Source organism: Coloeus monedula, assembly GCF_965178545.1.
Source record: "Coloeus monedula genome assembly, chromosome: 1".
Lineage (NCBI taxonomy): Eukaryota > Metazoa > Chordata > Aves > Passeriformes > Corvidae > Coloeus > Coloeus monedula.
Genome location: NC_138781.1, coordinates 122,524,655 through 122,540,584, shown reverse-complemented (window position 1 = coordinate 122,540,584; position 15,930 = coordinate 122,524,655). Strand labels below are relative to the sequence as shown.

At 34.9% G+C, this 15,930-nt stretch overlaps 1 protein-coding gene across 3 annotated transcripts in view; it reads left to right on the top strand.

Moving 5' to 3' along the window:
• Positions 1-2,125: 2,125 nt before the first annotated feature.
• The window catches only part of LOC309576980 (aspartyl/asparaginyl beta-hydroxylase-like), a 46,563-nt gene continuing 32,758 nt past the window's right edge, over positions 2,126-15,930 (top strand). For 2 of the 3 annotated variants that reach the window (XM_082288615.1, XM_082288614.1), the window contains exons 1-3: positions 2,126-2,362; positions 5,390-5,539; positions 7,624-7,692. In XM_082288615.1, coding sequence (XP_082144741.1) covers positions 2,347-2,362; positions 5,390-5,539; positions 7,624-7,692 — 235 coding nt within the window. In that variant the 5' untranslated portion in view covers positions 2,126-2,346. The remainder of the gene's footprint in view (positions 2,363-5,389; positions 5,540-7,623; positions 7,693-15,930) is intronic. The other variant, XM_082288616.1, reaches the window with a different exon arrangement.

The following is a 15,930-nucleotide window of genomic DNA, read 5'->3' as shown; positions in this document are numbered from 1 at the left end:
TGGTGGTGAGATAGAGGTTTAACTAATGCTGCTAGTCTTAATTGTCAATTATGCTTCTGTAAAATTAATTAAAGTACATGGGCTGCATAGTTGTAGCACAACTAACTTGAACATAGTTTTAAAATTTTGGAATGTGTTTATAAACCAGGTGAAGAATAAAAACTTTGAGTGTTAGTGAAGCAATTTGAGTTGCTTCAAAAAGAACCAGCAGTCACAACATTTGAACACAGCAGAAATGAGACATTGTAAGAAGTCTACACTGTTGACTTAGATATCCCAATCCCAAATTGCATTGTAAGTACATATGTGTTCAACTTAAACTTTGTTTTTCATAAAACTAACCAAAATGATATCATTTGGTATATTGAGCTAACCTTGGTCCATATTTGTCTTGGTCCTTCTTTCTTTTGATGAGTTTGAAGAGTTTCCCCATTTTAGCTGTAGCCTTCTTTTTCAGTAAGGAAGATGCTTTTCATTTTTATAGTCAATTAATTTTTAAAGGGCACAAGATTAAAGCTATGGGTACTTGGCTGGAGGTCGACATATACGTGTTAGTTCAGATTTGGAGTGTACATTTGAAATTAATTTCTTGATTCTCTCAGCTTACTTTGCTTATAAGCCTTGTGCTTGTCCTTGAATGTTCACTTAGATCTGAGTGAAAGATGCAAAAACATGGGCTGAAATAATTATGAGTATTCAGCCAGGTAAGTTCTAATTCAGACCAATCCCCCCAAAATATATATTAGTGGACTGGGAGGTTCTCAGCATCAGTTAAATGCTTTATGAATGCACTTGTAGTGAGATCTGGTGTCTGCAAGTGCAGGTGTAGCTGAAATGAAGTTGCAATGAATTGCCTAATCTGATGCCTGTCAAAACACTGTATGGTTTATATACGATAGAGTACATATCACTGCATGTAACATTATTTTTCTTAATAATTTTGATTTCTCCATGTTTGGTTACTGTCACTCTGTGTAAATTTTCCCCATGTGCATCAGTTATGTTACTGAAATGTAGTCAGGAGGTCTTTCTTGAAGCAGCTGATCGGTTTAATGTATTCAAGTAGCTTTGAAGATAGTTGAAAGATACACTACTTATAGAATCAACTGCCTGTAGTTCCTTTTCATCCATTTGAAAAGTCTTAAGCTGTAGTGCTGTTTCTCAATTTTTCTCCCTTGAGCTATTGGGAATTGCATTTGGTAATTCATTGCTGGATGTTAAAACCACAGGAGGTATGTGTTGTTTTTCAAAGTAGCTGTAATGTTCTTCTGTTCACTCCATCTACCTGTTAGCTGTGTTACTTACAGAAGCATGGGGATAGAAATGCAGAGTGCTAGATCCTAAAGCTTTTATTAGTGTTGTACTGGATGAGAAATAAGTTCGGTTCTGACTTCCACTTAAGAGGAGCTGGCTTTTGTTTGATAAGCAACAGGAAAAGAATAGTTTGCTAACTGAAGATGTAAAAAAAGTTGAAAAGTGTATTAGTGGGTTTTTCCTCTTTTTCTGGCCCTTAAGAAGAGGGTGTATTGGTGATTAATCATTTACATTAGGTTTAAATTGTACAGGCAGTATGCATGTTGTCAGAATTTAAGGAGGGGGGTGAGTGGGATGAGTTAGTGTTAGCCCCTTCTGGAAAGGGTCTGCCAGAAGCAAATACAATGTGTACAGTTCTGATATGAAAATTCTTTGGCAAGAATGTGTGAGGTTGGTTTCGAGTAATTCTTTTAGAAGACTCAAAACTACATTATAGAAATTAGTTGTCTCTTTTTTCTTAAAGTAGCATGTTTGAAGTGAGCAGTCTCTGCAGGATACTCAGGAAGCCTGGTAGGGGAGTGCCAACATGGGGAAAGTTTCTTGGATGAGGGCCAACTTAACAAATGCAAGCAGGCAAGCTTTGTGTCCAGACTTGTGTTTCAGCTTATGCGCATGGGTTTAATGTCCTTAGAGATCAGGCACTGTGGCATAAATTGCAGCAAAAGTACTACGGTACATGTGCTTGGTTTCATTTGCTGTTGTTTTTGATGTTGGAGGATTAAGGGGAGGGGAAAGGATCAACTACCCAGGATGCTCTGTTTGGAGGAGTAAGTGAATTTCATTGTCGTCAGAACCAGATTGCCATATGAGTTCTGAAAAGCGTTTGGCTCCTGAGGATAACTGCTCTAAAAATAGTACTGGAGGAGAGGTTTCTCTTGGGTCCAGTTTCGGGTTCCAGCTGAGCTGGCTTTAGGAAACTTGTTTGCTCCTGTTGCAAGACTACAGTGAGGATATTTCTTATTCTGCCTTCAGCATTAATTTTTGGAAATAGTGACACACTCGCTTTGTTGGTGGAAATCAAGCACTAATGTTATGGCTGACGACACAGGTATAATCCTAACCTTTTTTTTGTGAGCAAATGGAAAATGTGTACTTGCAAATACCGGTTATGTCTGATTTTATAATCGGCAAAATGACTGGCTTACTGTTGTCTGTTTGTTTTCTTGCCAGTTTGCTGTTCTAGAATGTTACAGGCTGCTTCTGTTCACTTTGATTGCATGTTCTCTGGACTAGGGGTGTTCCATGAGTTTATGGCAGGTGGTTGATCGTAAATAATTTTTTGCCTAATAGAGTATCTTATTAACATAAGAGACATTGTTTTGTCTTCAAATATCTGTCTTCAAAGTTATTTTTAGAGTATGTGAAACTGCTAGATGTCTTGAAGGTAGGCTAAACTAAAAAGGTTTTCCTACATTTTTAGCTAGATGTGACTTAATGGGGGGTGGGTGAGGTATAGGATTTTATAGATTTGCTGTTGAGCAATAGACCGTGCTTTAAGACTTTCTGATGTCTGCATAAAGACATCTGGTGGTGTAAGCACAGGCTTACCAGATATGGCAAGTGACCTACTTCTGACATGGCTGGCAGCATGTGCAGGGAAAGGGCTTGAGTTGAGAATTAACTGTTTGGAATGAGCTCTGAGCCAGCTTCATTCTTCGCAGTGTTTTGTTCTAACCCTGCATGTAGCATTATTTGTGCAGATCATAGGTAAATTTTTTGTTACATAACCTCCATTTATATAAAAGTGTTGCGTGATCAAGCTGCCGTGGTTGAGTTGTTATTCAAGAGTTTTGTAAATAATTTTGCTATAAGGTAGAAAACCACAGCATAAAAATATATTTTTATGAACTACATTCTTATAGCAGAATCTATTTTTGAGGAATTTACATGAAACAGTCTTTTATACTGGAAAAAAATATGAATAGTGCTGCTTGATTACTTAAGTAAGTTGTCTTTTCCTTCATTTTCCTGTTCTTCTGATAAGTAAAGCTTCTTTCCTCAGAGGCAACTAGCAGTAAACGGTAGAAAACAGGCAAATGAGTGTGAAATGCAGTAAGATCCTCTTTCCTGTTTACTCTAGAACCAAGTTGCAATCTGGAATAATTTAAATTGTTTTTAACCTAAGGCTTTCATTTAAATATATACAAAGCTTTCATTAACTGCCTTGGTACACAGGTGTAGTGAAGCCCTGATATTACGTACTGTAATTGTTTATTTCTCAATATTAACATTACCAGCTCAAGAGTACTGTAAATAATTTTCATATGGTTGGGCATATGTCTGAATGCAGATGCTGCTTGTCTGTTGCTCAATTTTCAGGCTACCCATACATTTCTCACAAGAGAGATATTACAATGAGCTGTGTATATGGACCCTGCACATATGTAGTTAGAGGACTGTGCAGTAGCAAATGATGTATGCCTGATGTGAGGCTGAGTTGCCTCAGTTTCTCCCTGAATATTATTGGGCATTTGTCTTTAATGTAGAAAAGAAACTTAAATAGTTAGTGTTTGATCTTTGAAGGGAGTAGTCTTAATAAAAGAATTCTTCAATAAAATGCTGAGCTGAGTAAGAGTTGATGTGGGTCAGTGGTTTCTTTATTGGTCTGAACTCAGTATATAGCACAATTAATGTAATAAAAGAGTATTTTATTATGGCTGTAAACCTGATGGCAAGCAGGGTAAGTAAGTACTTATATATAGTTCCTGTTACAAAAATAAGTCAGTCGCCCATCTCTTATTACTTATCGTTCAGAGCTACCCTATTTTATTCTAAAAAACAATTATGTTGACATTTAGCTTGAGAGTATTTTTTTGGTCTTCTTCTATGATCAGTGTGATAAATACATCAAAAACTACTTGCAATTAGTATAATAAAGATAACTCCTTATATTATCACAACATTCATGACCAAGTTTCTTGAAACAGTCTTTAAATCATGTAAGAAATAGTTTTGCTTGAATAACTGGGCCTGCATGTGGCTGAACAGGCAAAAGTTGCTTCTTACAATGGAATGAAGTGGAATAGGTTAATGGTCATGAAACTGCAGCCAAGTGCCACCCTTGCAGCAGTAATGTCAGGGGACAGAAGAGCAGACCTTGAGCTTTGGAGGAAGGCCACAGGCAGGTATCTTTTTCAGTACATATTTATTTACTCATATATATATATATATACACACATATATATCTCCCTCTTTCACTAAAACAATCCTAAAACAACAGACCAAGCAATTTATGCCTTCTCTAGTGAGGATACCCATTTGAAACTTGCCACACATATGCTAGGTCAAGGTCTGTCTTTCGCAGTCATTTGTTTACAACTACGTGTAATTTTTTATATATATTTACTTTCTGTATGTGCAGTTATAAGTGAAACCGTGATTTGTGTTATGTCTTTGTGTCATCCTTTTACTGGTATGTTCCGTAGGACTGAAATTCTGGAGGTATTTAGCATGGAGTGAATCTCTGCTTAATTCTAAGCATCAGGGAAGATGGTTTTAGTTGGTTAAGTATCTGAATTTGAAGTCTTACCCTTAAAATAGTTCAGGTTTTAGGGTTTTCTTAGGCTATTTGAATTTTCATGTTGGTTCTGTGAGCTATTTCGTCTGGTTTTGAAACTCGATTAAGGAGAAATGCTTCTCTTGCAAAGCTTTTCTGCTGGCCACAGTGTCCTCTGGTGGCAGTCTGGGAACCGCAGGGAACAAATGCAAAGCATCTCAAAAATGTGAAGCTCTGTGTAAATACACATCAAAGGGGAGAACAAGGCAGAATTTCCAGCTAAGTTGTAAGACAAATCAGATGGGGGCTTTTGGTGTTTGGTTGGTTATGAGGCTTTTGCTTGGATAATCATCAAGCTTCTCATGGTAATTCACAGTGAAATGGGAACCAAGTGAAGGTGGTGAAGTTTAAAAAAAAGAACAACCAAAAAACTCCATGACAGCAACAAAACCCACCAAAAAATTGTTGCTCAAATGTCTTGTATTCTGTGTAGTCATAAGCAACAAGTTTTATAATTGTATCCTCAATAATAATTTTCTAACTCTTACATACATTTTCTTTCCTGTCTTTTTTTAACAGAGACTAAGCATGGAGGAAGCAAGAATGGAAAGAAGGAAGGCCTCTCTGGAAGCTCATTTTTCACCTGGTTTATGGTAATTGCTTTGCTGGGAGTTTGGACATCAGTAGCAGTTGTCTGGTTTGAACTTGTAGATTATGAAGAAGTTCTAGGTAAGAATTTTAAATCTTAAGATTTTTCTAGTAATATTATGATAGGCATTAAATGAACATCACTTTATATTTTTAGATAGATGATTTGTCTACTGCAGCATTTGCAAATGACCTACATGATAAGAATAGGCAGTGTAGTTCAAAATGTATGTTTTAATGCTGAACACTACTATGATGTTAAAATGGGGTTCTCAAAAAGGGTATTAATATCCTGAACAGGTTGTAGCTGGTTGACCCTGGCTGGGGTATACTGTAGTTCATTGGAGAGGTCAGCTAAATATGCAGTTTGAATTAAAGCTCTCAGAAATTCTCAGCAGTGATTGAAAGCTGACAGCTAATGTTAGCTCTCCTCTGATGGACTGTGGTGCATGTAGGGTCAGGACAACTGATCAGTCATCCTCTCACGAGTGAGATGCTGAATGACCTCAGTTGTCCTCAGTTTTGACCTTATAGCGGTGATAACTGTTTCTCAATATGACAATTTGAAGACAGTACGGTTAATATAATATTTAAGGTTTAACAAATTAATATCTCAAATTTCCAGATGTATGTCCATAGGTACAGCTGATGTCCCTGACGTTGTAGGATTCAACATGCACTTTTGCACCTGGTGGCTTTACAAAATTTACAAATCTGTTAGTACATGCTTTTTTTGATCCAGACTGATTTTTTTAAGAGCAGCTTCTGGTTTGAAACTTAATTGGGTCTAGTGATGCAAATAATGTTTTTTGTATTTTTACCATGCATGCAGCCAAAGCAAAGGATTTCCGTTATAACTTGTCAGAGGTCCTACAAGGTAGGATATTAGAGAAATACACTTGCTTTTTACAGTCTCTTGGCTGAAAGTGTTGGTTTACTTTATTATGGTTTTAATTTTTTTTTAAGAATTACTCTTCTTCTGCAATGACATGAAGCTCAGTCATTTCTCATGTCTCATTCTTCATGGTTTTGAAGATAATATAATTCTTATTTCTAGAGAGTTAAATTTTTACACCGGTCTGCTGTGTTTATCCCTGAACAGATACGGCTCCTTTCTAATGGGTTGCTTCCATACAATGGTGATGGACATATTTGTGTCTATTCTAGACCCAAGTCTGAATTTTTTCTTCCACAAAACTGTTTTCTAATTTTCTAAGTGCCATATTAAGAACTATGTTTCATTTATTTTGATAGCAAGAAAGTTCTATCTCCTTGTAGAGAATGACAAGTGTAGTAAACTGTCAGACTATAAGGACACAGAGTTCTGCAAGCTCTGCAGGGTTTGTTGCAAGTTGTGTCTGAATTTTATCAAGCCTATAATTAGATAACTCTCTACTTGTTTGGTGGTCCCAGGACACTTCAAATCCTGTATACCACAATTCTATGCTGAAAATTCCCTTTTAATAGAAACTTTTTAATATTTTAGGAGTTCTCCTTTTGCATATACCTAGGGCTGATAGAGCTGCAGTTTCAAGAACAAAAAGTGAGAAAACTGATTTATTAGTCATATATGAAAGGATGGACAACTTTTTTTGTCTGCATGGAAGGTTATACAATTGTTGGTAAAACTTATGAACGGTTTTCCTTCGTCTGGGAAGTAGGCTGTTTACTTTCTACTGACTTGGCACTAAACATTATATACCTATGTACCTTCTAATTCTTCTAATTCTTCTCCAAGAATTTAGAATTGCAGGAAGCATGTAATCAGAAAACAAATGGTGATTCTTTTATGAATTTTTGTTTTATTGTTTTTTCTCAAACATGTTGAACGTTTCTTGTGAACTTAAATTTTATTCTGAGCAAAGCATGTTCATGTAAGGTCCATAATTACAGACATGCTTTAAATCTGCCGGCTGTAAAATAAATGTGCAGGAAAAAGACAAACTTGTATTTGGTCTCAGGTCCAGGAAATACAGAAAGAAACTTGAAATATTTGTAGTATTCCCCAGGAAATTTAAAATGTGGTTAAGAAGATTACAGCTAAATTGTTAAAAAACATATGTTAGCAACCTAGCATTGGCGGTCAGCCACTGCACATTGAAAACTGTCCTGGAAACAATGGCCAGACCCCTAATTGTCTTGTCTTCCTCTCTTTGCACTTCTAGGCAAGCTTGGGATATATGATGCTGATGGAGATGGAGATTTTGATGTGGAAGATGCTAAAGTATTGCTAGGCAAGTACAAATACAGGTGGAACAATCTATATAATTTAGTTGGCTAGTTCATGTTTGGCTTTTTTTTTTTTTTTTTAAGTCAAAACAATATTTCTGGTTTGTTTGTTTGTTGATTTTTCCTAGTTTGAAAACTTAAATTGATTTCATTGTGATGGGTTTTTTTTCTTAATGCAAGTTGTAGGATTGGGTGTGTACCTCATAGCATTTTTTGTTCTTTTTCTTCTAATATAGCAATGTTAGTGGAAAGCATTTAATTACTTACAGGATGATTTTGAAATTAGGTGGTTGATGCTGCTGTATTGAATGTTGAAAGATGGTTGTGATTATCAGTGAATTTCTCAGATGCAGGACCTAGGGTGCTTCAAGAGTGAAAACATGGTTTATGTTAACATGTTAAGCCAGGTCCACTTTAAACGTGCCTTTGTACTTCTTAGATGACTAGTTGTGTAGTGTATTTTTGTACTGTCTTTCCTCTATTCTGAATTCTCCACAAGTCTGTTCATTTTCTTTGCCCTTCAGAAACAGTACGTGACATGAATTTTTCTTCTCTGACATTGAAACATTTGGTTGAGGTTTCTCTTCCTTGTAATTTGTGAGAATGTCTTTCTGCTCACTGTGTATCTTCAAAGGGAAATTTCAATCACTAGACATGCTTTATGATACTGTTCTTTACTTACATCTTTTAAAGCACTGCCTTCTCCAGCTTCACAGTCAAGCATTGGATAGATACTTCTTGCATACCTGATGGTAGAAATTTTACTTAAGTTTACTTTTCTTTAGTTGGTTTGCTCAAATTTGAACCTATGCTGAGCACACAAACAATTCAAATTAAACAAATGAACAAAACAACAAAACCCCCAGCATAGTAACTAGTAGCTTGAGCAGAGGACAGAATGGAATGTATCAAACTGGTCAGTTATCAGCAGTACATTAGGATGTTATGGTTTGCTATTTCAAATTCATACTCCATAAAAATCAGCTTATCGTAATTTTTTTTCCTACTTTTATCTGGAGATATAAGCAAGAGTTTGGGAGGATATGTGTTCATTTGTTTAATCCCTTCACAGTTTATAGAAAACCCATGTAATCAACTGAATCAGTTTGCAGAGTGAGAGTCACTCCAAAGAATCTCCAGCATTCTGAATGGCTTCAGAGCTACAGATTGGGTGTTAATTATAATTGGTGACTAAGATAATACTTGGTATAGTTATAATCCTAATCTTTCTGTGTCTATTCTGTAGTGTACAGAAACTGGATATCCCTTTCTTGATGGTCATATACAGCCAGAAACATTCTGCTGCTTTGTTACGTCTCTGTTTTATGCAGCCTGATATAGCCGGGAGTTCTGCCAGTACATGAAAGTGTTTCTATTATAAGCTTGTCTTATCATGCATTTAAACCTTATACTTCAAATGTGACATTAAAAGGTCACAGATCAAAATTTATTTTTATTATTTTTGAAAAGTTGCTTAGAAATAGGATTTAATCTCATTTAAATTTGAGAATAATTTTTGCAGCATGACAGAAATGATAAATTCTAAGTTTTGTGACACTGAGAAAATTATTAATATAAAAATACATTTTTTCTAATAACTAGCATGTTATATTATTAACTGAATTTCCCTGTAAGTTACTGTGCTTGTTTGCAGTTAAAATTTAATATGAAATAAAAAATGAGCACTAGAATGCAGACTGAGATTATTTCGTTGATGCAGAAACTAGAAGACTGGATTCCTTCTTGAGGAATTTGTCTTCCAGAATTAAGTCTTTGTAGTAACAGAAACTGTATAGTAAGCCTATGTTCAACTGCATTAGGGTAACTTTCTGAATATTGAATGCAAAGCTCCTTTTATTTGTGAGGATTTTGTTAGTACATATGCTGTATTTGAAGGCTTATTACTCTCTGGGACTTTTCTCTGGGTCAGAGTGCCATAACAGCAAGTGGTTTCTGCAGTACAAAAGGCGTTACTGTACTTTGATGTTTAATGATAGGAATTCATATGCTTTTTTCTCTTCTGTTCTTTCGCTATTACAGCACTAGTGTTGTATATTGAAGTTTTGACATGCACAGTGGTTTAATGTTGTCCACTTCCGTGACCTTTAGTTTTCACTACAAATTTCAAGATTGAATTTCATATTAGTGGTAAATATCTTGGAAGTTTAAATTAACTTAATTAACATTTTGAGAAATGCTTATACTGGCACGAGTTTATTTTGTATTTCAAATAATGGTTTAATAGTTGATAATTTAATAATTTTCTGTACTACTTGGCCATACCTAAATAAAAGAATTAGAATTTATTATTTTATTTCTTGTTTGTAGATGATATGATAGGATCTGTTCTTTTTATTTGTTGGAATCAAAGGAGGTTTCATGAGTAAGTTCTCTTGAGGGATTTGTATAATTTTAAAAAGGGTGTGCGAGAAGTTTGTTCTTCCCCTCTTCCCCCACTCCCCATGTAAGAGAAGTAAAAAACCCATAAAACCCAAGCCAACTGCACCCCCTCCAGTCAACTAACCCCAAGTACTTATGGAGTATTGTAGCATTTATTAACAAATTATCTGTAGTGGGAATGCAAACTTGTTGAAGCTAGTCTGCCATTATCTTGCAGATTTTGTCTTTTCCATAGATATTTGTTAGGTTCTGTTTACGAAGAATTCCTTCTGGTAATGGGAGGAGAGGCTTTGTACTCTGCTCTTTTGGGGGCTGCTGTTTGCAGTACTTTGCTTCCCAGTTTTTGTCCACTTCACTCTGATTGTCCTCTGAAGGGTGTTATTCTTAGGGGGAGTGCTATACCTCTGACCTTGCTTTAGATGAGTACAGAGAAGCAGTGGCTTTAGTGGTATTACCAAAACATGGCGTGTATAGGGGTAGCAATGCCTGTTGTGATAGAGACTTTGGAGCCAAGCTGTTTCTTTTGTGCTTCAGTCCCTTTTAACACGCAGCAATATCCTGAGAAATTCTGCTTAAACGGTTGCAGTAGTTAGTATAGTTACAGAAGTGCAGCTCCAGAAAACAATCCCTTTATTGTACTTGTGCTTTTAGTTCAGTGTGATCCAGCTATGCAGAAAATGGAAAAACACCATCCTAGTTTATCAGCAGTCAAAGGGTTATAAGCAGTAGAATCCAAGTAAAAAATATTCTTTTCCACTGGTTCACCTACAGTAGAAAAATATGTTTGCAGGCAGTCACGCTGAGATTGCGCATTCAAAAAATCTGTAGTGACATAATAGGTGTTAAAAAAATGGTTTTGCACAGTTCAGCTGTTTAGGATAAGTTTCATGCTCATCCCTATTTTTCTCATGTTCTACTGTAGCACTTTCAAGTATTGAAGGTTGGCTTGTGCTTATTCTCATAAAAAGAGGTGTTTATAGAGGAAGAAAGGCCTTGTCTTGTTAAATGCATGTAGGGAAGTCCTGTGCCGTAGTACTTGTGTTAACTTTTGAACAGATAAATATTTTGACTCCTTTGTTCATTTGGATTTAAATTGTCATGTTAAGACTTCTCTTGAAATAAAATAGCTATATCCTGTGCGTCCCTGCTTTAATAGGGTATGGCTGCCTGATTGGGCAGCTCTGGTTTTGTCACTGTTTTCAGACACTTGTTACGATGCTTTTGTGAGCTTATCAGTTTTTACTTTGAAAAGCAATTCTTCTTGATTATGGGGGTGAATGAGGATGAAAAGTAGAGTATTAATTAGTTGGGGGTTTTTTTGTACTCTTTCTTAGAAAAAAAGATAAAACATATGAAATACTGTGTTTTTTTCTTTAACTCAGGCTGAAGTGTTGTCTGAGGGTTTTTTTGGTTTTGTTCTTGGGTTTTTTTGTTCAATTCAAAGGCTATTATCTTAATCTTGTATAATTTTTACAAAGAATTGTAAAGAAAGAGTTTAGGTTTTTTTGTCTGCTGTGTTTTTTTGGTGAAGACACATGCTTCCTGTTCCTGTGGTTCCCTTTGGTGTCCTAGTATTTTCAAAGAACATATGCTGCTGTACTCTATTTTATAAAGGTAATTGCCCAAAGGTCTTATTCTTGACTTAGTGCAAGAACAGGGGTATCTATATGATTCTGCATGTGTGAACAGAAATAATTTCTAAAGCCTGAGGTCATTTGGGAGTAGTGTGTTGTTTTGAGGGGGGGGATTTGTTGGTTTTTTTGGTTGGGTTGTTTTGTTTTGGGTTTGGGGTTGTTTTTTTTTTTTATATGAGATTCTGACAGACTAGAATGACACAAGTATTATTAATTCTGTATTTATAACTTAGATTGTACTTTAAGGATTTTTGGATTCAAATGTCCATTCTTAAATTGAGATTTTGTTCTTCAGTAAATACCCTTACTTTAGTATGCCTTTGCATCTTGCTTGATCCAAATTTTGAAAACAAATTAGAATGACTGACTACTGTGCATAAAGTTGTTTATAAAATTTAATTTTTATAGAACTAAGCCATGGAAGAAGTTGGAGAGGGATATTTATAATACCTTGATTGCCTCCTGGATTCAATCTGTCATTTTTAAACCTTTGGGCTATCCAGTGAAAAATTAAAGAGAATGGCTGGTCACTCAAGTAGAGGTTCTGGACATCCAGGTACAAGGATGTGGAATATCATGGACTTGGAAGTTTCCTCAGAATTATCATTGATACTTTCACTATGTGCTGTAAGAAAAACATGTTGAAATGTGTTAAATGTCTTTGCCATGAACTTCTCTATCTTGAATGTTTCATTAACCTGCATCTAATATTGCTTTGTAATCTGCATGTGCAACGTGTTCACTTAATTTTATGTTTCAACAATCTGTCTTCACCTTTAGCTCACTTTTCTGCTTGTCCTTTCAACACAAACGGAGGTTTGTTCTGGTTAGAAGTGGGGGAAATTCCTCCCTCTGCAGCTTTAAAGCATACCAGTAATTGTTTGTTGTTGCTGGGTCATTCTGTTGTGCTTTTCCTAGAATGGAAAATATGAAAAGTTACGTAGTAACAACTGTAAAACAGTGATTTTAATTAAAAAAAAAAACAACCTAAGCAAGATCTCCCCAAAAAACAGGAGGGAAAAAAGCATTAGCCATGGCTTATTTGTACTTTACAAATGCCAGTTAGATCAGTGGGTCTTGTAACATAAAGTAGTAACTTTTAATATTAGGGAGTTTAGCAGTGATGAACTCTTTCCTGTTCTGGCCATCTCTACTTTTGCTCTTTACCCTTTAGATTTTCTATATAACAAAACTTATACCCTGTATTGGCTACCTATTCATTTTTATCTAGTGTTCTATATATCCTCAGGTGTGGAAATAATTCCCGAGGATCAAGTATACTGTGTAGAATATCTATCATAGAAAAAAATGATGGAGAAACTTGTTAAAAAACCCAAACAAGCAAACAAACTGCAAAACTACACCCTCCCCCCACCAATTAGAATCCTCACTTCTAAGCAAAATTCAAAATTCTGCATGATAGAATGTTATCCTTAACAGTGTGTCTGTGACAGGTTTTTTTATATACTCTTTGCTTTTAAATGTTATTCTCGGCCATCAGTTGCAAGCTCTCAAATTTGAATATGACGGTTTAAAAAGATAAAAAAGGCAAATTGAGTGATTTTAAAGTAGTAGAAGATTACTGATATAAAGTTGTCTAAAGGTGAATGATGTGGTAAAAAACCTGAATATAAGTGGTCTAGTCTTAGGACTAGGAACAAGGGAAAGCAAAGCTACTGCCTTTTTTTTTTTTTTTTTTTTTTTTAAAGTAAGATTGTGGCCTAATGTTTTGCATGTTTATTGCCCAAATTATAGTCTGTATTGGAAAGATTCAACTTTCTTAACATCCTTCTATTTCCTAGTTAGCATTCCTGTAAAGACTTCTGTCTGACAAGAGATGTCTTTCACAGATCCTCCTTTTACAGTTTCCTCTTTCCACCTAACTGCTGTCTCTTTTTTCCCCTTCCCTCTCTCTCTCTCTTTCCTCTATTCTTGTATAGGCCTGACCAAAGATGGCAGTAATGAAAATATTGATTCCCTTGAGGAAGTCCTTAATATTTTAGCAGAGGAAAGCTCTGATTGGTTTTATGGCTTTCTCTCATTTCTCTATGATGTATTGACTCCTTTTGAAATACTAGAAGAAGAAGAGAGCGAATCTGCAGATGATGTTGATGGCACGTCACAGAATGAAGGGGTTCAGGGAAAAAAGACTTGTGTTATTTTGGATTTACAGAACCAGTGACTGAGAGACTAATCTGATTGGCTTTCGAAAATGTCCATGAAATCATCAGTATTAATATAACAAGAATTTATGGCATTGAGGGAAACCTCCCAAATGGACACTATAAAGATTGAACTAGAGTTAGGCATGCAATGCTGTTTCAGTAGTTGAAAGCCATTCAATAATTTTTCCATTTTTGTGACAGGATGGCAAGTATTATGCAGGTGTGTAAATATGTAGAATAAAACATGTATCTGTGGTTGTGCAGTTGGTTTCTGTATGTGCTTCAATTTGTGCATTTTATGCACAAAACTTACAAAGCTTAAGTGTAATAATCTCTACTGTTAACAGTATAACATTTGTCTTTCTAGCAAACATTAACTGAAGCATTTTGTAACAGCCTTGATTATAAAGTGTTCTAGCATGACTGCATTTTGTAAATACATATTTATATGTTAATCCTTAATATAGACATGACAATGATAATTCTCTTGTGAAATATAATTTTAATAAATAATTTATTTTGTGATTCACTGATTTCTCAGATAGATTCTTTTTACTTGTTCAAAGAAAAGCACTTAATTTATAAGTGCTTGAAAATTCTACAGAAACATTTATTTCTAAGTTAGCTAACATCTGTTGTATTCAGAAGCTACTGTCATATGGTTTATTCCCACTGATTTGTCTGTTTTTAAACTAAGTCTTCAGTCATTTCTTTAATATGACAATCATATCACAAGGGCTGTTCTAAATTTTTTTAGTTTTTAAGGTGGGCCTTCTATGGAAGTGGGAAGCTGTGATTATGTATTTCTAATGTAATACTGAATATATTAAAGACTAATTGGAAATTAGAATTTAATGTCTTCTATTTCTTGAGAAATTGAAATATTTAATATAGTTTTGCAAATTCAAATTGTTTTCTTGTGACACTGTTTTATGACAGTTGTTCCAAAAATACTTTCCATGTATGTGAATTCTGTCTGCTATCATGAAGTTACTGGTATAGAAAAGGCAGTTTATAATTGTGTCCTGCAGTTTTTTTCAGGTATCAAGCTGAAATTGAGCTGTCCTTTTAAAACATGAATAATGTACTCAAACAAATCACTATTAAAATTATATCAAGTTGTTTTTTGTAATGCCTGCTTTGCTTAAGTTTGTATTGGTTTCCTATATGAAGTTGATACTCAAGTTTTAACACTAGTAGTTGCAGGCTGAAATTTTAACTTCTTTTAAAAATAAATAAATTTTCACTTACTTTGGCATGACAATTTTAAACAATTTGACATGCCTGTTTCAAAAAAACTTCCTCTACATCATCCAGTTCAGGGTACTGTATAATCTTTTAAAAGTAATAAAAATGTGTTAGTGTTAAGTAAGTGAAGTGTTGTGATGGGCTAATACTGCTGCTCAGGGTTTATGATGAGGGCGTTGGTCACCTTTTCTTCCAAATATTTGGGGATTAAGATATAAGAAAGTTAACCACATATAAATTTAATGGTTATTAAAAAAAGATATATAAAGTGTAAGGCAAAGAAAATAAATAAATGCCCAAACATTATAAAAATAAATGCTAGCAGATATCTGGCATGTTACTGAGCAGTTTGTTAGCAAGTGCAAAAAACTTGCAATGTGTGAGATGTAGGAAATAAGCAAGCTTGGGTTGTTTTATTTTGTTTGGGAAGTTTTTGATCTTAATTTTAGAAACAGATTTGAATTAGAAATAAGAGTTTCATCACTGTTTTTGGATAATAGCACGTCTCAGTGTGAATTAAAAAATTGTTATGGAACATTGAATTCTATTGTAGATGTTTCAGTAATGGAGCTAGATAGCCAAAAAGAGAAGGGAAACATCTGCTATAGGAATTCTATATAATGAAGTGTATACAAAGTAGTTAAAATATGAATTGATAAACTGGAAAATTTTCAAGGGAAATCGAGGTGGATTGCTTGAATCACAAGAAAGCTACAGGCACTGAGATAGGATCAATAAACAGTGAATTAGTTTAATGTGGGCTACAGAGATGAAATTCCAGCCAACAGAGTTCTAA